We start from the raw sequence: 24613 nt of genomic DNA, 5'->3' as shown, positions 1-24613 counted from the left end.
TCAAATGTCAAATTCTCTCATTCTCATAAAACATGGAATTAATTGCCTATATTTCTTCTAGCAATTATTCAATGTATTTCCAGTGTAGGATGTACAGTATAATTGAATTTTTTTGTAAATAAGATATTTTTGATAAGAAAAAAAAAAGAATTAAGCAGGAGAGATAGGATGGAAAGTGAGAGAATATGGATGCTTTGGCCCAACTATTGAGGGGGATGGAAAGGGTTGCAGACCAGGGATATGAACCCTATTCTTGGTTGAATGACAAGGTGGGTGAGAGCTCCAGCTCCTGCCTTGCCCAAAATCCCATCTCTAAGGATGAAGCACTTAGACCCACCTCTTTGATGCTCCAACTACACCCCTACCTTTGACCTGGTTCTTTGTGCTCTAGGTTCATCCCCCTTGGTCAAGGCTCTGGTATTTTCCCACTTGTAACAAGGACAAACTATAGTGTGGCAGATTTCCCAATTCTGTTGTAATAGAACAGAACTCTTTAAAAGCAAATGTGCTGGAATTGTTGGTTACAAAGAAAAAAAAATGTATCAGCAGTTCAGTTCAATGACATCCTATCATTATTCCTTTTTCTTTTTTTCCAGGGGTGTACTATGCAACTGCATACTGGATGCCTACTGAGAAGAGAATACAAGTCAAAAATGTCCTAGACAGGAATGGGGATGCCTATGGCTTTTACAATAACTCTGTGAAAACCACAGGCTGGGGCATCCTTGAGATCAGAGCGGGGTACGGTTCTCAATCCCTGAGCAATGAGATCGTCATGTTTGCAGCCGGCTTTTTGGAGGGTTACCTCACTGCCCCGTAAGTACTCAGTCGTGGTGGAGAACTGCCAGGCAACCTCTGTCCTTTTCTTTGCCCAACAGTGGTTTTTTTCTTCCTGGCATTGTACACTAGAATTGAAAATTTGCCATGGTTTTTCTCATACGATAGAAAGATTATCAGAATTACATTTGAACCTGTAGTAGTCATACCTGCCTAGAAGGAGCAAAGCCCCCAATTGTGACACATTTTTAAATCTTTCCCTCTCATGAAACTCTTTTAAAAGACTGCTAAGTCATTTCATCTTACTAGTCATTTATTGTCAGGTAGAAAGCAAATGGAGGTGGAGTGGCTCTTTGAGGACCACAAACAGAGATTAATTCAAAATAAAAATAAAATGTAAGAGCATTTATTTTCAACCATCTTAGAACAATACTTTCAAGTGGGGGAAGATTTTAAATTGAAATTTTAATGTCTAACATGAATGTTCTTTCCAACTCTATTGTTATTTAATTCTTGTGTTCTTCCCTTGTCTTATGGAAATAACAAAATATGTACTTATAATAATGCAATCATGACTCATCCTTTTTAGAGAACAGATCTTTGAGGAAAGGAAAGTTGCAACTCATTTAAATAAGCCTCATTCTTCCTTTGATATAAAATGTCTTGAGGACGTGGTTTTCTTCTTTTATGCTCTGTGACCTAGATTGTTGAGTGCAGTTTAACCAGACCTTATTTTGCACTGTTACCATCTTAGTCATAGTAAATGTAGTGCTGATCTTAATCTGTTTCTGAGTACTGGCAATTATATCAAATGTTGAATGACTAATTGCTGGACTCTGGCTGCTCTTTTTTAAAATTTAAACTAAAAATTCCTGGTTTTGTTTTTATACCAAATTTTTGTTACCTTACCATACAAGTCCCCTTAATAGGGGACTCTCAGTTTGGAGATGTAGAAAACTTTATAAACTAAATACGATTTAAAAAACATGTTTAAAACTGTATTCAACATGTAAAAATCTGAACTTCTTCTTTTCCCCACAAATCTTTATTTCGGGATCCACTGGTTTCTGACTGCATTCTTGAAATTGAGTTGCAAGTTTGGAGAAATAATTCAGATTGAAGTTGTGTGAACGTAAATATATTCAATGAAGTCACGCATAAGATACATATGAGTTATTAAGGGAAGCTATGTAACTTGAGTGGAGCATCTCTAATCTGTGTTAGAGATGCTAACATAGATTGAATGTTGAGAGCCTAAGCTTCTCTTCCTTGGACTTTGGCATCAGTACTAGAGAGCTCAGGGAGTTTGACGGAGGAGACTTCTGACAAAAGTGACCCTTCTGTTATTCTTATGTCTCAGGAAAACCTAAGTTTTAACATCTCACTTTGGGAAGTAGCTTTATCATTTCTGCCTTATTCATAATATAAAGTACTGACCTATCCTTGAGTTCCTTTATCCATAACCACAAGCTGTGCAGCTAAATAAATGCTACTATGTAAAAAAAAAAAAAAGAAAGAAATACAACCAAAACCATCTTTAGAAGGGCATTTCCCAGAAGCTCCTTTTCAGAGGCTGTCATTCTGACTGCATTGCTGAAAAGTCCAATAAGTAGGGGAATTTCTGAATCAGCATGCATTCAAAGGCTCTGCTCTGTGCTTCACTCAAAGCTCAGAATAGTGGGATGTGACCCGGCAAGCTTAAAACAGACCCCTGGCAATGGGTTGGGGAAGAGGGAAGAGACAGAGGTGGTTACCCGTTTCCTGCCTTCCTCTTCTGATACGGTCTAGGAGGTGAAGGCTTACTACACATTCTGTTGCCCAAGAGTTTAATTTGGAGGAAGGAGAAATGCCAAATGGAGTAAAGAATCAGGGCTCACAGAGACAAGACCTCTGGCAGAGAGATAGGGCAGAGGGGAGGCTGGAAGAATTCATGTGATTGAGACTCTCAGACCCAAGGCGTCACCCAGGAAGGACTGCACCAATAGGCACCCCGTGCACTGTCTCAACTGACCAGAGAGGCAGTGGGGCTCCCTCCGAGCAAAGGTATCCAGCATTCTCTGAAGCAAAGCAGAAGAGCTTAAAATGTCAACCCTCTGGAAGTTGTGACTGTAGCCAGAAACCAATGGTGGAGAAAGAATACAGGTCACAGGCTAGAGGTTTTTTTTTTTTTTTTAAACATCTTTATTGGGGTATAATTGCTTTACAATCGTGTGTTAGTTTCTGCTTTGAACTCCCTCCCGGCTAGTCGTGGTGCACTAACCCCTTCAGGCTATGTTCAAGCCGCCAACCCCAGTCCTCTCCCTGCGCTCTGTCCAAAACTGAAACCCGAGCCTTTGCTCGCAGCCCCGCCCGCCCCGGCGGGTGAGCAGACAAGCCTCTCGGGCTGGTGAGTGCCGGTCGGCACCAATCCTCTGTGCAGGAATCTCCCCGCTTTGCCCTCCGCACCTGTCGCTGTGCACTCCTCCGCGGTGCCGAAGCTTCCCCCTCCACCTCCCGCAGTCTCCGCCCGCGGAGGGGCTTCCTAGTGTGTGGAAACTTTTCCTCCTTCACATCTCCCTCCCACTGGTGCCGGTGCCGTCCTTATTCTTTTGTCTCTGTTTTTTCTTTTTTTCTTTTGCCCTACCCAGGTACGTGGGGAGTTTCTTGCCTTTTGGGAGGGCTGCGGTCTGCTGTCAGCCTTTAGTAGGTGTTCTGTAGGAGTTGTTCCCCGTGTAGATGTATTTCTGGTGTATCCGTGGGGAGGCAGGCGATCTCCGCGTCTTACTCTTCCGCCATCTTCAAGGTCCCCCTAGGCTAGAGTTTTTTGTTTTCAGCTACACAGGGGCAGTTGTATGAGAAGCAATAGCATCTTCATACAGACATCATTTTATCAATTTAAAACATATACTGCTGGGGACTGTTTTGCAAAGGATAATTCCACGTACCAAGACACAGCCTTGGAGCCAGGGCAAAGAAGGTGAGTTTGTGCCAGAGGCCAAAAGAAAGAACTGCCTTGTTTTCCTCTCATCTTGCAGAGCTGCTCAGGCAGCTGCCAAGAGCAGTGGGAAGTATAGGGCTGCCACGTTTTTCCACATCACCACATTTAAAATGCAGCGGTGTGCCTTATATTCTGCCGCACCTTGGGGGGATGTGTGAAAGGACGAACATCGTGCGATGAACGACTGAGATAGGCAGATAAGGACGTTGGTTTGACGGCCTCAGAAAATATAATTTGCTTTTACCAACCTATGAAACGCTCGAGAGACCAAATCAAAACACAAAGAAATACGCTCAAATCCTCCATCACTACCTTCGAAGCACGCAGCAATTTGTTGCTTCTTTGAGCTTTTACGACGCTTTTACGACACCGTCCCGGGCCCCCGCTCTGTCCTGTATCCGGAAGCTCCTGGTGGTGTACGTGTGTGGCTCCTGCAGGGTTATTTCGCCGTGTGCAGCGGAGGGAGATCCACCAGGGCCACAGCCTCGGGTAGGCATTCACAATTTTCAGGAGCTTCTCTCGCTGTCTTGCTCTTCTTCACTCTCTCTTCTCCCTCTTCTTCCACTGCCCCACCCCCGGCCCCTGAGGAGCCCCTGACTGCGTGATGCACCACGCAGACGTGCATTCCGGAGGGGCCCCTGAGGCTTACTGTGATGCCCCTTCAGCCGCCCGCACAGCCCCTTCCTAGCATCTCTTAGAACTGTGATTCCTGAGAGCCAGATGCTGCCTTTTCCATCTCCACCTATCAAAATCCTGCTCAGGGCTTCCCTGGTGGCGTAGTGGTTGAGAGTCCGCCTGCCGATGCATAACAAAAAAAAAAAAAAAAAAAAAAAAAAATCCTGCTCAACCTCCAAGACCCATCTCAGATGCTCTCTTCTTTTTGTTTTATGCCTTTTTATTGAAATTACAATATTTTGTATTGTGTGTCAATATGATGCTACATCATATAGCTGTTAGAAATGACCTTTTTTTATACATCTTTATTGGAGTATAATTGCTTTACGATGTTGTGTTAGTTTCTGCTGTACAACAAATTGAATCAGTTAGTTATATGATGCTCTCTTCTTGATGAAGCTCTTTCTGATTCCATTTCCACTGGATCAGAGCCCCATCTCTCCCCTCCACCACCTGTTAGTGCCTTGAGGACAGGGTCCCCATCTTATTCATCTTTATATACCCCAGGCGCCTGGCACAGCACTTCTGCCCTCCCCCACAGTGGTTACTTAACTACACGCTTATGAAGTTTAATTGAATCCTGTTGTTCCAGTTTTATGAGAGATGAATCGGAAGTGTCAGCTACGTATTTCTGTGTAATGCATTGTCTAGCAGCCTTGGCCAAATGGAATTTCTGCCTTCATTTTTTTTTAACTCTACTGGGTGGCTCCCTAACAGTTGCAAATTAAGAGTCTCTGATGGCTCACTAATGATGTAAAACCTGATAGTCATTGATAGTCAATAAAATAAGTCAGGAAAACTTTCTGGAAAGAATGGTGATGGGGGTGTGAGGACCTGGTCTGCTCTAGTTTTTAACAAAGTGGCTGATCTCTTGTGTTGCTGAGGCACATGTAGAAATGACCTCCTCTGGAATTACCTAGCCAGTTTGGATGCCACAATTCAATGTGACACACCCTCGTTATACTACCTGGTGCCGGTCTCTGGGGATAGAGAGACAGTGGGGAGTGAGTTCCTGAGTACTCTCCCCACTCGTTTTAAGGTAATGTGTTGACACAACAGTTGGTAAAACTATGATGAAAAGAGGTTCTAGCAAGATTATGGCACAAGTAGAGAGACTAGTCAAAGGCGGAACCTTTTTGGGCGTTTGTCTTACCATCAAGAGATACTTCAAGAATCTCCTCTGTACCCCCCCAACTTGCTCCTTCTGTTATTAGAAACTGAATATGGCTCCAGGTCAAGGCTGTAGCCAAAGCAAAGATAAGTAAGACACAGTCACACCCTCAAAATTATCAAGTGACCCATCAGTTGGTAATTATTTGGGACTTAACATGAAGCACAAAATAATGATGATGATGATGACGACTAGCACTTATATTTATATATATATACACACACGTACACATATATATATATAATTTAAAATATGCCGGGCATTGTTCAAAACATTTTATATATGTTAAATTATTTAATCCACAGCCACGCTGTGAGGTATATATTATTACTATCCCCATATTACTGAGAGAAAACTTGGGCACAGAGAGGTAAAATACGTAGCTGAAAGTCACAAAGCTAGTTAGCAGCAGCCAGAATTGGAGACCAGCTGTCCAGCCACGGAGTCTGTGCCCATGCACACACATACACACGTGGATTAATCACACTGGGAAATACTAAAGGAGCCTGATATGGTGTCAGACCCAGGAAGCAGGAAGTTGAAACAGCTAGGAAAGAGTCGGAGAGATCACCTGACAAGCACTAAATGATATGGTATTAACACAATGCAAAAAGACGCAGGGAAAAGTAGGTGTCCGTATGTCTTTGTGATTGTCACAAAGTGTGTGTGAGAGATGGAAAGATGGGCAAAGTCTCGGCCAACTTAGGAGGAAACTTACTGACTTTACACACCACAGGGGCTGAAACGAAATCTAACACATCCTTGACGTGGAGACTGGTCTTGGCTCTGTTGGATGAGAATTCGGAAGCATGGTGAAGTTGGGAATCCTGCTTATGGTTGTAGAGCCTACAAGGAGTGGATCAAGCTTTGAGTTCAGAATTCAAAGCCTCTGCTCTTATCTGCTGTCCTGTGTTGCTCCAGCACGCAAAGGTATAGGGCCCCAGGCTCAAAGATCAGAGAAGGGCCTCAACCTTCTCAGGGGACTGTGAATGGATTATGTTCCTCAGGGCCCCTGGGTGGGGCAGGGTCAGGTGAAGCCTCCACTTCTGGTCTCAAGGTGCAGGTTTCTCTTCCACAGCTCTGAATATCAGAATCAAAAAGTTTAGCCCCTCCCCCTCCCCCCCAAAAAAGAAAGAAAAAATATTAATAATTCTGGCCTAGTTACCCTCTTTTATCTACATCTGTCTTTACTGTTATATGGACCTCCACAGCAACCACCCCCAAGTCAGGATGAATGTTCCTCTGTTTCAGGGTTTCTCAACCTCAGCACTTTTGACGTTTGGGATTGAATTATCCTTTGTTGTGCATTGTAGGAAGTTTAGCGGCATCCCTGGCCTCTACCCACTAGATGCCAGTTGCACCTTCCACCCCCCTGTTGTGACAACAAAATATGTCTCCAGACATTGCCAAAATGCCCCTTGGAGGGAAAAATCACTCCGGTTGAGAAACAGCCCTATATTGAAATAGACTGAAAAATTGAGAGGATCTGGAACTCTGGGTGGAGCTGGGCAGGGTGCAGTGATGGAGACTTTAGGTAAAAAGTATGAATTTTTGTATCTTTACCTGAGTGCGCATTGGTAGGTCAATAGCCCACAAATTATTTTTTCCCAAAACAGAGAACTTTATTTCCATTTAAATCATTTTAAGAGCCCATTCCTCCTCATGGCAGGAAATGTTACCATAGTCATTTCTATAGGGACAAAATATCATTGAAACTGAGTCAATTCAGAATGTTCCAGTCCTCTTCCAAACACTTTTTTCCAGAATGGATTGGTGTTACTGAGGCATCTTGGAGGGAGGGGGGATGTTTAAGCAGTGGTTGTCCTGTGTCCTTCTCTGGCACGTTTACTGAAGTGGAACAGTCTCATTGAGTCTTTAGCTGGGGTGTTTCCCCACCTGACATCTAATGAGGCTTCCATGGTCGCCCTGGTCTCCAGTTGCAAAGTCAATGCCATTGAGGTTGCAGTAGTCACCCCAAGTATAAGTCCTCTGCCCCCAGGAGGTCCATCAACTCCCAATGTCCTCAGGCCAGACAAGAAAGCCTTTAGCTGCTCCCTGAAACTCATGGAGGGGTGCAGGGGTGCTGCATTTGGCTCCTGAGCCCGGACAGTCCTGGCAGCCATCTCTACTTCCCCATGCAACCTCGGAGGGAAAACTGAAGGGCTTTTGCTTCCCTAAGCAACTAAATCAAGTCATCCCACTCACCTGGAGTTTCTGCATTCCATTCACCTGGAATATGAGGCCAGGGCAGAGGGTCCCTTCCCTGTCAGCCACACCTGTCCAGCTTTATTGCTGTTCTCTCCCTCAGTTTTAGAGATGATAGAAAAGGGGCCAACTTGATAGAAGAATAGGTGTGGCAGCATAAAAGATATATAAACAAAAGTTAAATATGATAATTCAATTTTTAAAAAATATTTACAGATAATTTGAAGGAAAAGCACTCATGAAGTTTGTTGAATTCAAGGACCATAAAATAAAAGATTTCAAAGGATTTTAATGTTCTTTGCCTCACTGGCAGTAAAACTCTCTTCACATCGATTTCAGTTCTGGAAACTATTAGATGAAGATATCTAAAGTTCCACCGTGCTGGGGGCCGGATTCCCATTTCTGGAAGCCGAGTCACCTCCCGCTTACAGTGCTGACCTCTAGGTCGATGAAAAGCATCAAATAAAAACCAGAACTCAGACTTTAGGTAAACTTCCAGTCCAGAGGGTGCAAGGGGCTCACCATTTGACCCACTTTGCTCCAAACTTAGAGCAAATAGTAGATAAAATGTATAGAAAGAGAGCGTCATGGTAATAGAGCTGGCCCCCCCAAACAAGATTAAAGATCTCTTGAACCAGAAATGAAGCAGAAAACCGCTGGGGTCTGGATCTGCTGGGCCCTTGGCATGAAGCAGGCAGAGACAGCCACCCCGGCCGGTGGGTGAAGGCCTCTGTGACCTGAGGGAGCTGAATCAAGGCTGGGAAGCAGAAGTAACCTTGCTGCTTTGGACTGTTTGGAACATAGGAGGCCACAGAATAACTTCTGCTGATGTGCACTCTGGTGTAGAGATTTATAAGAAACCGTGAGCTTGACGGGAGGCAGGGTGGGCAAAAGAACCAAATCATCCATGTGCTGGTTCCAGGACACGTATACGTGCAGCATTCCATAGGAAAGAAGTCCCCCAAAGCCGCTATAAGACCTGGTTCTCAGGGAGTCTGATGGAAGTACCTAGAAGAAAATGAGAGGCAAGAAAGAGGGAGGGAGAAAGGAAGGGGGTTGGGGGGGGAAGAATTTAAGAATGTAAACAAACACATAACTTAAAATGCCTGAATACCAAGTTCAAAAAAGCAGAAAGACATTTTTTTTCTTAAATTCCATATATATGTGTTAGCATACAGTATTTGTCTTTCTCCTTCTGACTTACTTCACTCTGTATGACAGACTCTAGGTCTATCCACCTCATTACAAATAGCTCAATTTTGTTTCTTTTTATGGCTGAATAATATTCCATTGTATATATGTGCCACATCTTCTTTATCCATTCATCCGATGATGGACACATGAAGAACCTAGGGGTAAGACAGGAATAAAGACACAGACCTACTAGAGAATGGACTTGAGGATATGGGGAGGGGGAAGGGTAAGCTGTGACAAAGCGAGAGAGAGGCATGGACATATATACACTACCAAACGTAAGGTAGATAGCTAGTGGGAAGCAGCCGCATAGCACAGGGAGATCAGCTCGGTGTCTTGTGATCGCCTGGAGGGGTGGGATAGGGAGGGTGGGAGGGAGGGAGATGCAAGAGGGAAGAGATATGGGAACATATGTATATGTATAACTGATTCACTTTGTTATAAAGCAGAAACTAACACACCATTGTAAAGCAATTATACTCCAATAAAGATTTTTTAAAAAAAGATAAAAAACACAAAGAAATTGAATGCTAAGAAAAAGCAAAATCAACAATAAAGTAAGTCATTAATACACTCCAGATTAATTTTGTAGATGGGTTTAACAAAGACTTTAAATATGCTTAAGGTACTCTAAGTTTTAAATGAAGGAAAACTTGGAAATTCCCTGGTGGTCCAGTGGTTAGGACTCTGCGCTTTCACTGCCGAGGTCGCAGGTTCAGTCCCTGGTTGGGGAGCTAGGATCATTCAAGCTGCAGGTCACAACAATGACAACAAAATATATGTACACACACACACACACACATATATATATGAAGGAAAACTTGAAAATTTTATGGAACAAAAAGGAAGAAGTAAGAAGACAGGTAGATATTTTAAAAGAACCTGCTTGAAATATCATAAATGAAAATTATGGAAATTAATTTTTTAAAATATCAGTAAGTGGGCAAACCCTGGACTAGACCAACTCAGAGAAATAATTTCTGAATCAGACATTAGTATTGAGAGATTTGTACAGTACACTGCCCCAAAAGAGAAAAGGGTAAAAATAATGAGAAAGCTGTTATTAAACAGAGAAGTTTGATTGAGAAACTCCAACATATGTCTATTAGGAGTCCCAGAAAAAGAAACTGGAGGGAATTGCAGACAACCAATAGTTGACGGTAATAGTGAGAATTGATCAAAATTGAGAAAGACACGAGTCCTTAGTTGGAAGACACAGCCTATTAAAGTGCTACAACACAGAGGATGAAACTACAGAAATTTGAGGATAAAGGGAATAATTTAAAAAGCTATCAGAAAGAAAAACATTGATTACAAAGGAATCTCAGCTTGACTGACAGCATACCTCTCATTAGCAACAATAGACCCAGAAGATATGAGGATGATATTTTTAAAGTACTGAGGAAGAATAACTAGCTAGAGTTTTAAAACCGTTTAAATTATCCAAGAGCAAGGGCAAAATAAGGATATTTTTAGATATATAAGTTAAAATATTTTACCATTCACAGGCTTCTATTAAACTATTATAGGACATACATTAACAAAGATAGTAAGAGGGAACATTTGGGATATAAAGAACAATAGTTAACACAAAACACAAAGAAGTTAATAAAATTTGATTGTAAAAGGTAAACAATAAAATTTATTTTAATATTTCTTTAATCAAAAGGTAAAACTAAATCTTCGAACAATAACATGATGCGTGATGTCAATGGGTAAAGCTTGCTAAAATATGTATGTTTGGAGGAGGAGAGAAATAGAAAATTCATTTAGATTTTATATAAGAATTCCCTGGCAGTCCAGTGGGTAGGACTCCATGCTTCCATTGCAGTGGGCACGGGTTGATCCTTGGTCGAGGAATTAAGATCCTGCATGCCACGTGGTACTGCCCCCCCAAAAAAGTCATTTATATTTTATAATAAAATGCATAATAATGAATGTTTTCACAATTTTTAATGATGATCACTAATGGAATAGAAATGCAGCTGACCCTTGAACAATGCTGGGGTTAGAGATGCTGAGTCCTCACCCCCAACCCTGCACAGTCAAAAATCCTCATGTAGACTTGTGGTCGGCCCTCCATATCCAAAGAGTGTGTAATTGCTGAAAAAATCCATGTGTAAGTGGACCCTTGCTGTACAAAGTCATGTTGTTCAAGAGTCAATTGTACATTTTATATAAAGCTTCTAAATTGGCAGAAGTAAAAAGAAGGATAATGAAAATATTATTTAAACAGAGAAACCATAAAAGAGAGACAAAAAAAAAAGGGATGGTAAACGCAGAAATAAATTCAAGTATATGAAAATCACAACAGATGTAAATGGATTATTTTCATCAATTCAAAAACCTTTAATTGAGGAGATGTTGTTCAAGGATACAGACTTGCAACTAGTAGATAAGTCCTGGAGAGCCAACGCACAGCATAGTGATTATAGTCAACAACACTGTATTATAAACTTCAGAGTTTCTAAGAGATTAGATCTTAATTGTTCTTACCACCAAAAAGAAATTACAATTACGTGACATGGTAGAGGTGTTAGCTGATGCTATGGTGATAATCACATTGCAATATATAAATGTATTGAATCATTATACAATGTTGTATGTCAATTATAGCTCACCAAAAATGTTTACTGTATAGCGTATGAGGGACATTTAACTTTTTTTTTTTTTTTTTTTTGTGGTACGCGGGCCTTTCACCGCTGTGGCCTCTCCCACCGCAGAGCACAGGCTCCGGATGCGCAGGCTCAACGGGCCCAGCCGCTCCGCGGCATGCGGGATCCTCCCCGACTGGGGCACGAACCCGTGTCCCCTGCATCGGCAGGCGGACTCCCAACCACTGCGCCACCAGGGAAGCCCAGACATTTAACTTTTTAAATAAGTTTTAAAAAATCTCAAATAGCCAGTAACGCTGAGGGGAATGGAAATTAAAACACAGAATCATTTCAGCTACAACAGACTGTTGAAAATTCGAAAGTCTGACTCTGCCAAGTGTTGGCGAGGGTAAGGAGCAAGGAGAGATCTAACATGTAGTTGGGGAGAATGTAATTTGGTACAATCACTGTGGAGAACAATTTGGCAGTATCTAGTAACTATAGGTGTATAGAACATTCAACCCAGAAATTCTACTTTTATATGTATATGTATATATACACATACATACTAGAAAAACAAATGTGTACAAAGAGACATTTACAACAATGTTTGAAGTTGCACTGTAGTAGCGAAAAATTAGAAACCAGTTAAATGTCTACCATAGGACTGCATAAATGAATTTTTATATAGTCATAACGGGATACCATCAACACATGAAAAGAATAAGTTTAAGCTGCAGATGATAACAGATAATTCTTTCAAAATATCATGTGGAGAAAAATAAACAAGTTAGGGTGGTAGATAGTATGATCTTATTTATATTTGTCCTGAAACATGATTAATAATAATATACATTATTTATGATTAAATATATATAGAGAGAGAGATGGTATAAAAATGTACATGAGAACAAAAAATCACTCATTCAAGACTGCAGTTGCCTCTGGGGAGAAGGGAGGACAGTTAGTTTCAGCGGTTGAACTCTATCTTATATTTTATATCTTTTTTTAAAAATATGAAGCAAATGTGGCAAAATCTAATGATTTTATGTAGTTGGGTAGTGGATACTTGGGTGTTTGTTATATTCTATGCTTTTCTATATGTTGGGAATATTTCCCAATTTTATTTTTTTTAAATTTATTTATTTATTTATTTTTGGCTGCACTGGGTCTTCGCTGCTGCGCGCGGGCTTTCTCTAGTTGCGGCGAGTGGGGGCTACTCTTAGCTGCGGTGTGCGGGCTTCTCGTTGCGGTGGCTTCTCTTATTGCAGAGACCTGGCTCTAGAGCACAGTCTCAGTAGCTGTGGCGCACGGGCTTAGTTGCTCCATGGCCTGTGGGACCTTCTCGGACCAGGAATCGAGCCCTTGTTCCCTGCATTGGCAGGAGGATTCTCAACCATTGTGCCACCAGGGAAGTCCCAATATTTCCCCATTTTAAATTGTGCATTTGATTTATAAAAGAAGATAGAGAAGGTTTGCCATAGGGAACATCCCAGTTAGCCAAAATACTGGGTAATTTACTGTGATGGGAAAATCCAAGAAGTAAAATGGAAATGTAACAATTTTCATCTCTCCTTTCAGACATATGTATGACCACTTCACAAACCTCTACCCACAGCTGATTAAGGAACGTTCCGTGGTGGATAAAGTACAGGAGTTTTTAACGTAAGTATTCCTCTTTAACGTAAGCTTTCCTCTTCTCATTGCTGTTGAGGCTTCAGGGCTTGAATCTGTCATTTCAAACAGCAATTTCTCCTTCACCAATTTCTTTTCCATCTCTTAGGCAGGAATCTGGAGTAGTTCTTGTAGTTAAGTGTAGCACCTTTTGGTGATGGCATGAAAACTGGTTGTGGACAAATGCCTTCTAATTTGTGCTCTTTCAGAGGTCAGGTTGAGTATCCCATTATCAGTTGCTGATGCAGCTGGAGGAGGACCTCACCAGTGCAAGACAGGCAAAGTCAAACCCCTGGATCCCTTCCACCTGGGGGCTTCTCTCCTTGCAGAAATCCTTCCTCCTCCCTCTGAAAGGTGTTTCCATTTCATGGACCTGGTGACTCATCTTAGCTGGGAAGTTAGCTCATATCTAAAGTTATAATTCTTAACATCCTCTGAGAATATTTCCATTTTAGTAAAGTTTTCTGAAGACTAATAATTCTCGATATTCAGAAAATCTGTTTTATATTTGTGGGATGACAGACTATGAGACTAATTTGGGGATAAAGGAGCTCTTGGTTTGGCCCTCCAAATTATATACTAAGCAACCCCTTCGCCAGATGCTAAGGTCCTACAGAGCCTCTAGGCCAGATCCCATGGAGCCGTGGCACTGTATTTTTAAATTGATCTAGAGATATAGCCTGAACACACCAGAAATAGCGTTTAGTATACAAATTTATATCAGCTCATCCTGCATAAAGTGCAGACAACAAAAGGAGAAGAGAATGAAAGGACTATTAAAAAAAAAAGACTTTTTCCTAGGACAGAGGCATTGAGGCTGTTATTAGCGACAACTGGAATAGGGCAAACCATAAACTATGAAAATGATCTGAGAGAAATACAGACAGATACAAACCACCCCTGTCCTTAAGAGCTTTTGTCTTTTCCTGTTGTTTATCACTTCTATCTACAAAGAAAAGTTAATCAACTTGTCCTTACCGTTTTAGTGAAACATGATTTTATATAAGATATATTTGAACCAGTCTATCCTCGACTTTCTTAGGTCTCAGTATCACAGATAAGTAAATATTACACCTGTGTTTCTAGATAGTTCTAGATAGAGCATGGGGGAAGTTATAATGGAAGAGTCATAGTCCTTGGGAGAAATTAAAAATCACTTAGGATTTGCTCTGATATCCTTTCAAAGTGATTGGAATGTTATAAGATCCAGAATTTAAATTATACTAGCTAACATAAGTATCTGAATATATAATCTCTAAATACCTGGGTTTAATTTAGCTTTGGATGGAGACCTCTAGTACAAATCTAATTTGTCTTCCAGGAAGCAAGATCAGTGGGCCCGGGATAACATCAAAAATTACAAGGATGACCCATTTTGGAGACACACAGGCTATGTTATGGCACAAATGGATGGGCTATATGTAGGGGCCATGAAGAGGGCTATAGTAGAAGGAACAAAGGTAAGATTTTTTAAAAGCTACTCAGGATTTATATGGTATGGCAAGAATATTGAAAATTATCTTTAAAATTATTGATACATTCCAATTAAGGAGAAGATCAAATTAGGACTAGAGAATAAATTTCTTGCACAAAAGAACTGTCTTATCTATCTCATTACTAGCACCTGACTCAGTGTCAGGTTAACTCACAAATAAACCAGCTTGTTTCTGTGTTCTTTCAGTCTCATTCATGCTATACTCTGGGGTAGGTTAAAGAGCCCCATATGAATGTACTAGCTATTTAATTAACCTAATAAAGCAAGTGTTTTAGACAACATGTTTGTTAAAGAAAAATGTCTAAGTTTTATAAAATGTACAATAATATTCTATGATTATATATTATTATATATTATTATGTATAATATTCTGTTTTTAAAAAACTGTGAGGTGGGTAATAGGAGTTTATTATTTTTCCTTAAACTGTGCATATACATCTTTATTCTTTCATATGTATGGTATCATTCTTAATTTTTAAAATAAAGGCAAAATATTTAAAAGCAAATTACAAACTGAAAGATATATTGCAATTCATCTCGGAGACAATGAACTAATCTCTCTAATACTTAAAGAACTCTTAAAAGTAGGTAAACAAGAATAACCTGGTAGAAAAACAGATAAAGCACATTCACAGTTCACAGTTCACAAAAAATAAATCCAAAGATTTTTAAACATATGCTCAGCAGTGCTCATAGTAGAAGAAATGCCAGTATAAACTACAATGAGATACTGTTTTTCACCTGTCAAACTGTTGTTTAATATGTTGTTAGGCTGTAATAGTATAATTGAAATAAGCCCTATGAAAACAATTTGGAAATATCTATTAAAATCAAAATCATTTCTAGAGCTCTGTCCCACACACAGACTCACACACATACAAAATGATGTGTCCAAGTCTGACTATTGTTACATTATTTATATTAGCAAAAGACTAGAAACCACCTGAAAGTCTACCAATAAAATACTGGTTAAAAATATTATAATGCATCCATTCATTGGAATACTATTTAAAAGAATGAGGAAGATTTTTATATCAAATATGGAAAGGTCCCCAAGATATGAAAAGATATTAAGAGAAAAAAATCAAGGTGAAGACAAGTACATGTAACACACTATCGTTTATGTTAAAAAATGTATTTGTAAGACATTTTTAGAAGTCTAAAGATACGCAAGAAACCAATAAAAGTGGTAGTAAACTGGAGATAGGGTGGGTCTTGAGTGAACAGAGGATAGGAATGAAGAGAATTTCCACTATAGATCTTATAATTTAAAAAAATATTGAATAATGAATGGATTACTTATTCAAAAACAGAACAAAGAGAATGTTTATATAAATAAATAATCAGGTGGTTTTTCTTCTTGCTTTTGCTTTTGTTAAAATTGTCATGTGTATTTGTCTTCTCACCACCTCTGCCCGAAAACCAATTTGTTTGTAGATGCCTAGCCCTGGGCGACTCTGGTGGTTTGAATCTTGCTGGAGCAGTGCTCTCTAGTTAACACAGAGTTCATGTTCAAGCCTGATAATTGCTTCAGGTTTAATGCTGTCAAGTCTGTTAGTCCTGTTTTAAACATACGATCAAAATCAAAAGCACCTTAGTTGAATATTTTCGCTGTAAAGCAGTGCTTCTCAGCTAAGGATGATTTCTCACCAGAGGACATTTTGCAATGCCTAGACATTTTGGGTTGTCAAAATTGGGAGGGTACTACTGATATCTAGTGGGTAGAGGCCAGGGATGCTGCTAAACTTCCTACAATGCCCAGCCCCCCTGCCCAACAAGAAAGACTTATTTGGCCCCAAATATCACTAGTGCCAAGACTGAAAAAACCTGCTGTAGAGGAATGCAAGCAGAGGGCTCTGTTTATTTTACTCTCATAGGACCCACTCCCCAAATCTGTGGCTAACAGGCTAAAATGTCTCACAAACTATAAAGTAATAAAAATCATTTTATAAACTACAATAAAATCTAGTGTATCTGTTACATTAGGGAACCTTCACAAAGGAATAATGTAATGGATACCTAGCAACAGGAGCCCTCACAATAGACAATGACATCTGATTGTCTGAAATCAATGTTAAGTGCAGTCTCTCTCTTTTCCCAGCCCATAACCCTGTTCCAGATTCAGTTCCTGAATGCTGTTGGAGATCTGCTGGACCTGATTCCCTCACTTTCTCCCATAAAAAAGTCCGGCCTGGAGGTTTTTAAGAGATGGGACATGGGACATTGCTCTGCTCTTATTAAGGTGAGACATGCGACAGCCTTTCTCTTCATCCTTCTTCTGGTCCATATGGACTTTTTCTATATGTCACCCAAGTATGGTAACATCTCATCACTCCCAGCTATAGTTATATATCAGCTCATGGGGTTAAGAACTAGAAGGAACTGATGGAGGGAATTGGATGTACGTGATGTTACCCGTTTCTTCCATCATTTTTCCCATGCTCTATGTACCTGCCACTCCCACCATCCAGAGTCTTCCATTTTGGAAGCTAGGACAGACTCTGTCTGTTTTGTGCACATTAAAGGTTAATTTTCCAGTAACAAAAACAGCAGTAAACGCCTTAATAGACATAATCCCTCTACACTTCCTACATTTGTAGTCAGTTATCTGTATACTTCACTATGATTCTGGCTATAGGTTCTTCCTGGATTTGAGAACATCTTTTTTGCTCACTCAAGCTGGTACACGTATGCTGCCATGCTCAGGATATATAAACACTGGGACTTCAACATCATTGATAAAGACACCAGGAGTAGTCGCCTCTCTTTCAGCAGTTACCCAGGTAAATAAATTTAGAGAGACATCTGAGTACTCTGAGTACTATTTCAGGATAAAACCTTAGTGATTTAACTGGAGTGGAATAAGAAATGTTTAGTGATTAGCATACATTAATCAAAATTGGTTTTTAGAGTGCTATGAAATATAGCTCTAATACTTGTGTTTAATAGAATGTCATAAACTATGTTAATAGGGTTGACAAAACTTCACTTCAACAAATGCCAATTGAGTATTTAAGCACAAGGCACTTGCCTAGGCTCTGCAGTAGAATCAAAGATGAACGAGGTAGATCCTGGTCTCAGCATCTCCTTGAGAGCCTGTCTCCATTTCTCTTTTTTTATGATTTCTTTTTTCTTTAAATTGGAGTATAGGTGATTTATCCATTTCTCTTATTCTTTGCAATATCCACAGCAGTTCGCCTAGTATGTGGCACCTAGCACTTAATAAATTTTTGCTGAATGGATGGGTGAATGAATGTGCAAGCTTATAGATCTTACACAAACAAGATAAGTACTATACAGATAAGAACAATATTATTACTGGAGACTGTATAGGCTACAAAAGAAGTGTAAGAAATGTTGTGAGTATTCAAAATAGGGACGGCTCACATCTGATTGTGGGGTAAAGGAAAAAGGTGGACATTTGAGATGAACCATGAACGATGACTAGAATTTGAGCAGGTAGAGATGGATGGGAAGGATGATCTTTGTAGAGTTGGGATTGCAAACTCCCATACCTAAGGGAGACAGAAGATGATGCAAATGAATGAAGGGGCTGGTATAAGAAAATAGAAATGGAAACAATTGTAGCAAACACATGGTCCATTGACAGGGAGCCAGTCGGCTCCCACTGACTATTGTCACCCAGCCATGTGGAGATCGGTATTTCCATATCCTCTAGCTTCTCAAGAGAGAAATACGGATTTGAGAAACAAAACCCCAAAACGTGTGTCTGCTAGCTGGAATTGCCCTCAACTGCAGGTTTGCAACCTCTTCAGGAAACACCATGAGCAAAGGCAAGGGGGAAATTCTTACCAAACGTCTAAGTGTCCAATGCAGGTGTGATGTGGACACTTTTGACCTTTAATTACATATATGCAACTTACAGGGTGGTTATACCAACCACCTGTCATATCTAGCTTTGTAAGAGTATTTGTGTCAGAGTATTATTGTCCCTTCTGGCACTGTTGTTCTTGATAATATTAACATCACCCTATCGGGAATTCTGACCAGGGGAATAAAGTGATGTCTTTCTGTCCTTGTGACCTGATCCTTCCTTTGAGACCACTTTGATTTCATCTTTGTCGTAGTTTGCTCAATTGTTTTAGTACTGAGGCGGACTGAGAACTCCTTTCTCCAAGTTAGACTGTGCTTTGATTCTTCTGTGTTCCTTTGCACTGAAATGTAACGACGGCAAGATACTGAGACAGTCAAATATTCGTACTCTTCCTCTTGTTTGTGATAGAATGCAAAGTCCAGCTGTTACCTGAAACTTTTGCTTTGAAATCTCTGCAGAATGGTGTTCTTCCATAGTCTTAATAGTCTTGAATCCCAAAGGTAGTGGTGGAGAAGGACGTGAAGGGATTTCCTGTGAAACTTTTGACCTTGCTCATATTTGCATATATATCTTCCAGAATAGATAGATTTAGAAGTAGACATATAGATAATAGAGCTCTTTAGAGCAATTAAACTGAGAGAAAACAAAAAACTTTTTTTTTTTTTTTTTTTTAACTCCAAGATGTTTTCACAGGAGCCAGTGGAGCAATGTCATTCATAATTTCTCTAACTGGACTGCTTTGTTCTCAACAGCAAACATGTCGAATTTTATTTATATTACAAAGAATTGTTTAGTTATGGGATCAGCCACACGGAATTCATCGCATAGATACAAAACTAAGCTTTACCGTGAACTTTATGCCATGTGTATGTGCTGCTGATGCCAGAAATAAGCTAGGTGACTTGTTGTTTTTCTTTGGTGCAGGAGTACTGTGATAGATTGAGTGGGTTAGGAGCGTGGTGTCAGTTTTGTATTCAAAGGGGCAGGACCTGGAGGCTCTTCCTGTTACGGACAAGGATATTAAGAGTTATTGAGTCAGAACCGATAGATCAAGTCATGATATAATTTGTTCAGCTACAATTTTCTATTAAAATGTGCTAAGCAGAGTATTTGTGATGAAAAACAGGACAAATGCAGCCCCTATTCTAACAAACTTTACATTCTGGTGAAAAATAGACACAAATAAAAAAGCAATGACTAAAGTGTGATTTGTGTAATAATAGAGAAGCCTAGTTTGGGGATGATGAGATAGCTTTTAAGAGAAAGTAAAATTTATGTTGAGACTCAAAGGCAAGTGTAAATTCCCCGGGTTAATGGGGATAATGGGGTGATAGAATGTTCCCTGTGGAACAAACAGCACATGTAAAGGCCTATGGGCAAGAGAAAGTGTGGAGAAGGCCAGGGAGAGGGAATGAAGGGCAATGCAAGACCATTAAAATGACAAGTGAAAGTGACATTAATAGATTTGCATTTTAGAATTACAAAATGTCTGGCCCACGAGAGGAGGACAAGAGAGGCTTCCCACAGAACATGTAGAAGCCTGAGGCAACAGTCCAGGCAACTCCAACCACATAAAGTTTTGCAGATGGTCAGTCAATATACGGCTGGAAGATTCATATTGTAATAGTGTTCCTGTTGTCCTTGCCAGAATCCTTGAGGGATAATTGCCTAATAAGAATTGTTGGAAGGGCACTCCCAAAACTGTACTCTAGCATAGAATAGGAGGAACAGTAGTAATCCTTCACAATACATTCATCAATATTGCAAAAGGATTTGCAGACCCCAGCTCACCCAGGCTTATCTAAGCCAGTCTCATGCTCTGTGTTCAGGAGAGTCCCAGCTGACTCCATAAAAATACAGGTAGTTATTCAAGGAAATAATATAATAACCTCCATCTTAATCTAGAAAGGATTTAAGGTGGGGTCCAAGGTGGCAGAGTAGGAAGATTCTGAACTCACCTGCTCTCACAGGCACCCTAAATCTACAGCTACATTTGGATCATTTCCCTCTGAAAAAGATCTGAAAATGAAATGAACTGATTCCCACAACAGAGAATAAAAGGACCACACTGAGACAGGTAGGAGAGGTAGAGACATGGTCTTGCAAAAGACCCCACTTTATTGTGTGCAGCAACACGCGATAAGGAGGGATCTCATGAGACAGGTGCTTCTCCAGGAGGAGCAAGGGATTGGTGACGCCCACCAGGCACCCCAGCCCCTGCGATCCGCACCAGAATGATGAGCTCCCAAAACGTTTGGCTTAGGAACCCAACAGGGCTGATGTCCAAGGGTACCAAAGTGCTATAGGAAACTGAGATTCCCCTAGTAAAGGATTTGCATGTGGTCTTACACACCCCAAGACCCAGAAAAATAACAACAGCTTGGAAAGTGCCATATGTGAGGAAGATTCATTTGCCAGTCTAAAGGCTGGAGAGGCAGGGGACAACCAAAATGGTCCTGCAGGCAGAGGCGCTGGCAGAAGCCATTGGTGCATTCTCCACCTAGCGTGCTAGCACAGGTGGGTGAGCCTGGATGCAACACCCTCCCACTGCCTAGCGAAGCAGGCAGGGGTGAGTGGTCGTTGCAGTGTCCTACTTCCTTGCTGAAGTCTGCACATGCAGTGGTTGCAACACTCCCCTGCCCCCTGGCTGGGGCTGAAGAACTGCCTTTCTGAAGCCAGTGAGCAGGCCCCATCCCCTCCACTCGCCAGCTGCCCTGCTAAAGCCAGTGAACACATTCAGTCCACATAGGGGACACCTCTTGATCCCCCGGCCTTGCTGGCCAGGGGCCCTGGCGTTCCTGAGCTCCACAAGATGGTAACGATCAGAAAGACAGCTCTTGGCAGGCTACCACGCCCAGGGCACTGCACAGACAGCGAGCTGAAATAAAACCCAAGTATCCCTGTGAAAAAGACCTGTTTACTTAGCCTGGTGCTTCAGCTTCAGACAGACTTCATGTTTCCCACGCATCTAGAGGCTAAGGAGACATTGCCAGGAGACATAAGCTGGGAGACACCATCCTTGTACATCCCCTTGGCCTCACTACAGCTCGGCAACACTTCCCAGGTAAAAAGCTTATTCACTTGTCTGGAGCCCCAGTTTTTGCAACTGTCACTAGGCCCAAGGCTGCCAAAGGTCACGCTTACCCTTGGGCTTAAGCATCTGCTTTCACCCGTGTTCTCACTGCAGTGCTGCTTCCTTTCTACCCAAGGGCAGCAGGGGAGGTGACAAGTGAGCTTTACTCTGTAGCTCCCCCACTGGGCCCTGTGGCAGTCACGGCTCCCCCTGCAGGCTCAGCACCACATGTTCAGCAGTGCTGTGGGGAGGGCTGGCCCTGGCCCCTGAAAGGGCTTTAAAAACCTTGCTTTTGGGCTTCCCTGGTGGCGCAGTGGCTGAGAGTCCGCCTGCCGATGCAGGGGACACGGGTTCGTGCCCCGGTCCGGGAAGATCCCACATGCCGCGGAGCGGCTGGGCCCGTGAGCCATGGCCGCTGAGCCTGCGCGTCCGGAGCCTGTGCCCCGCAACGGGAGAGGCTGCAACAGTGAGAGGCCCACGTACCTTGCTTTCTGACACAACCAGGCCTTTGTAACAGATCTCATGCCTCCAGCTGATGAGGTGACATCCTGCTCGCACGAGTCGGTTACAAGTTGGATGGATATTCTGTGGAGCAGCTGAGACTGCTCTTCTGCCTCCTGCCTCAGGCTTCTCACCTCTCCTACCCACGGTGGGAGTGTATCAAAGGTAGGGGTGTAGGCAGCATGGATAGAGATCAAATTCTAGGAGAGCACTGATTATAGCATAAGAAGTCTGAGAGAAGACAGACAAAAGTTGGAAATACGCTGATGTATGTTTACTCTATAAAATTCTGAATGTAATTAATAACCAGGAAAAGAACTATCATTCACATTTTTCTTAATACTGTGGGTAAGACTTGCCATTGTGGTCATGATTAACAAAGCACAGTAATGGTTTCTGAGGCAGTCATTAGAATTCAGTATTCACAGGTGACATGATAAACGTTGCAGAGTCATTAAGTAAATGGTGTTAAGGAACTGCAGAGGCAAAGAAATCTATGTTGTTTCAGTGCAAACAGGTTACAAAGAGTCATGGCTTTGAGAGTAATAATAGTATTGCTGCTTTTTTCTCATGAAGGGAGATATAAAATTTTCCAGAAATAATGCATTGCACTATAAAGAACCTGGACATTACAAAGCATCTTCACATACACTGATTGGACGATAGACAGATACATTAGTGTGTTTCTCTACTCACTATTCTAAATCTTCATTAATAAATCACTACACTTCACATGGGCCCTTGAATTTTGTCATATATTTCTTAATCAAATTGTTTATTTAGGCAGGGGCCCTGCAAAAATTACTTGCCTGAAGCTCTGAATACTCTTAAGAAAGGTGGCCCTGTATTATTGAAGCAAAAAAAGAAGGTTTTGAATAACCATGGTCTGTTTTACCTAAGAGGTGATAGGGCAAAGCAAGATAAAAGCCCTGGCTAGTCCTCCGCCAGGATACTGTATACAGACAACTCTTGATTTTGGCTATGCAGTCAAGAATCCCATAGGGAATGACGGCATTGAAAAGGTGGGCATTACCACTGCATGAACACTGCAGTGCAGAGGTCAACTTACCATCAAAAAGAACACAAATAACAGATGTTGGCAAGGATGTCGAGAAAGGGAACCCTCGTACACTGTCGGTGGGAATGTAAATTGCTGCAGCCACTGTGGAGAACATCATGGAAGCTTCTCAGAAAACTAAAAATACAACTACCATATGACCCAGGAATTCCACTCCTGGGTATATATCTGAAAAGAACAATAACACTAACTTGAAAAGACACACGCACCCCAATGTCCATAGCAGCAGTATTTACAATAGCCAAGACATGGAAGCACCCTACACGTCCATCAACAGATGAACGGATAAAGAAGATGTGGTATATATATACAATGGAATATTACTCAGCCATAATAAAGAATGAAATCTTGCCATTTGCAGCAACATGGATGGACTTAGAGGGCGTTACACTAAGTTAATTATTTCACTTATGTCAGACAGAGAAAGACAAATACTATGTGATATCACTTATGTGGAATCTAAAAAATACAACAAACTAGTGAATTTAACAAAAAAGAAGCAGACTCACAGATACAGAGAACAAACTAGTGGTTACCAATGGAGAGGTGGGGGAGGGGTTTATAGGGTAGGGGGAGTGGGAGGTACAAACTATTGGGTGTAAGATAGGCTACAAGGATGTATCGTACAACATGGGGAATATAGCCAATATTTTGTAATAACTGTAAGTGGAATGTGACCTTTAGAAATTGTATTAAAAAATAAATAAAATTTGTTCATGTCAAGAAAAAGATCTACTGATTTCCATTGCATTGAAGGTTTAAGTCAATCAGAGATAATCAACCTGTCAGTAATACTGAGTCTTCCAACCCACGAATATTGTTTATTTATTTAGATCTTCTTTAATTTGAGCGATGTTTTGTAGTTTTTAGTATATGGGTCTTACATACCTTAAATTAATTTGAATCCTAAATGATTTTTGATGCTACTGTAGTCAGAATCAATATTTTATTCCTTTTTCCAATTGTTCATTGCTTGTATATATGCATTAGTTATCTATCGCTACATAACAAATCACCCCCAAAATCAGTGACTTGAAATGACAAATAACCATTTAGTATCTCATTGTCTCTATGGATAAGGAACTTAGATAGGACCCAGTGAGGAGAGCTTGTCTCTACTTCACTGTATCTGGAGTTTTAGCTGAAGACTCAGAGACTGAGGGGCTGAAATCTCTGGTAACTTAACTAAAGCTAAAGGATGTACTTCCAAGATGACTCACTTCCATGGTCAAGAAGATGGTGCTGGGAAATTGATTCCCCTCCATGGGCCTCTTCACAGGACTGCTCAAGTATCCTCAGGACAGGATTCCTGGTTTCCCCCAGACCAAGTGATCTGAAAGAACACGGCAGAGACAGCAATACCT

At 41.1% G+C, this 24613-nt stretch overlaps 1 protein-coding gene across 1 annotated transcript in view; it reads left to right on the top strand.

The window, feature by feature from the left end:
• Positions 1-24613, top strand: part of PLBD1 (phospholipase B domain containing 1) — a 68990-nt gene that overhangs the window by 18772 nt on the left and 25605 nt on the right. Inside the window, exons 2-6 of the mRNA XM_024733369.1 lie at positions 597-816; positions 13175-13258; positions 14589-14727; positions 16864-17004; positions 17401-17545. Of these exons, the coding sequence (XP_024589137.1) occupies positions 597-816; positions 13175-13258; positions 14589-14727; positions 16864-17004; positions 17401-17545 (729 nt within the window). The remainder of the gene's footprint in view (positions 1-596; positions 817-13174; positions 13259-14588; positions 14728-16863; positions 17005-17400; positions 17546-24613) is intronic.

The sequence above is a fragment of the Neophocaena asiaeorientalis genome, unplaced genomic scaffold, assembly GCF_003031525.2.
Source record: "Neophocaena asiaeorientalis asiaeorientalis breed wild unplaced genomic scaffold, Neophocaena_asiaeorientalis_V1.1 scaffold150, whole genome shotgun sequence".
Taxonomy (NCBI): domain Eukaryota; kingdom Metazoa; phylum Chordata; class Mammalia; order Artiodactyla; family Phocoenidae; genus Neophocaena; species Neophocaena asiaeorientalis.
Note: the sequence above shows the minus strand (reverse complement) of the source record. Positions and strands in the feature narration are given on the sequence as shown.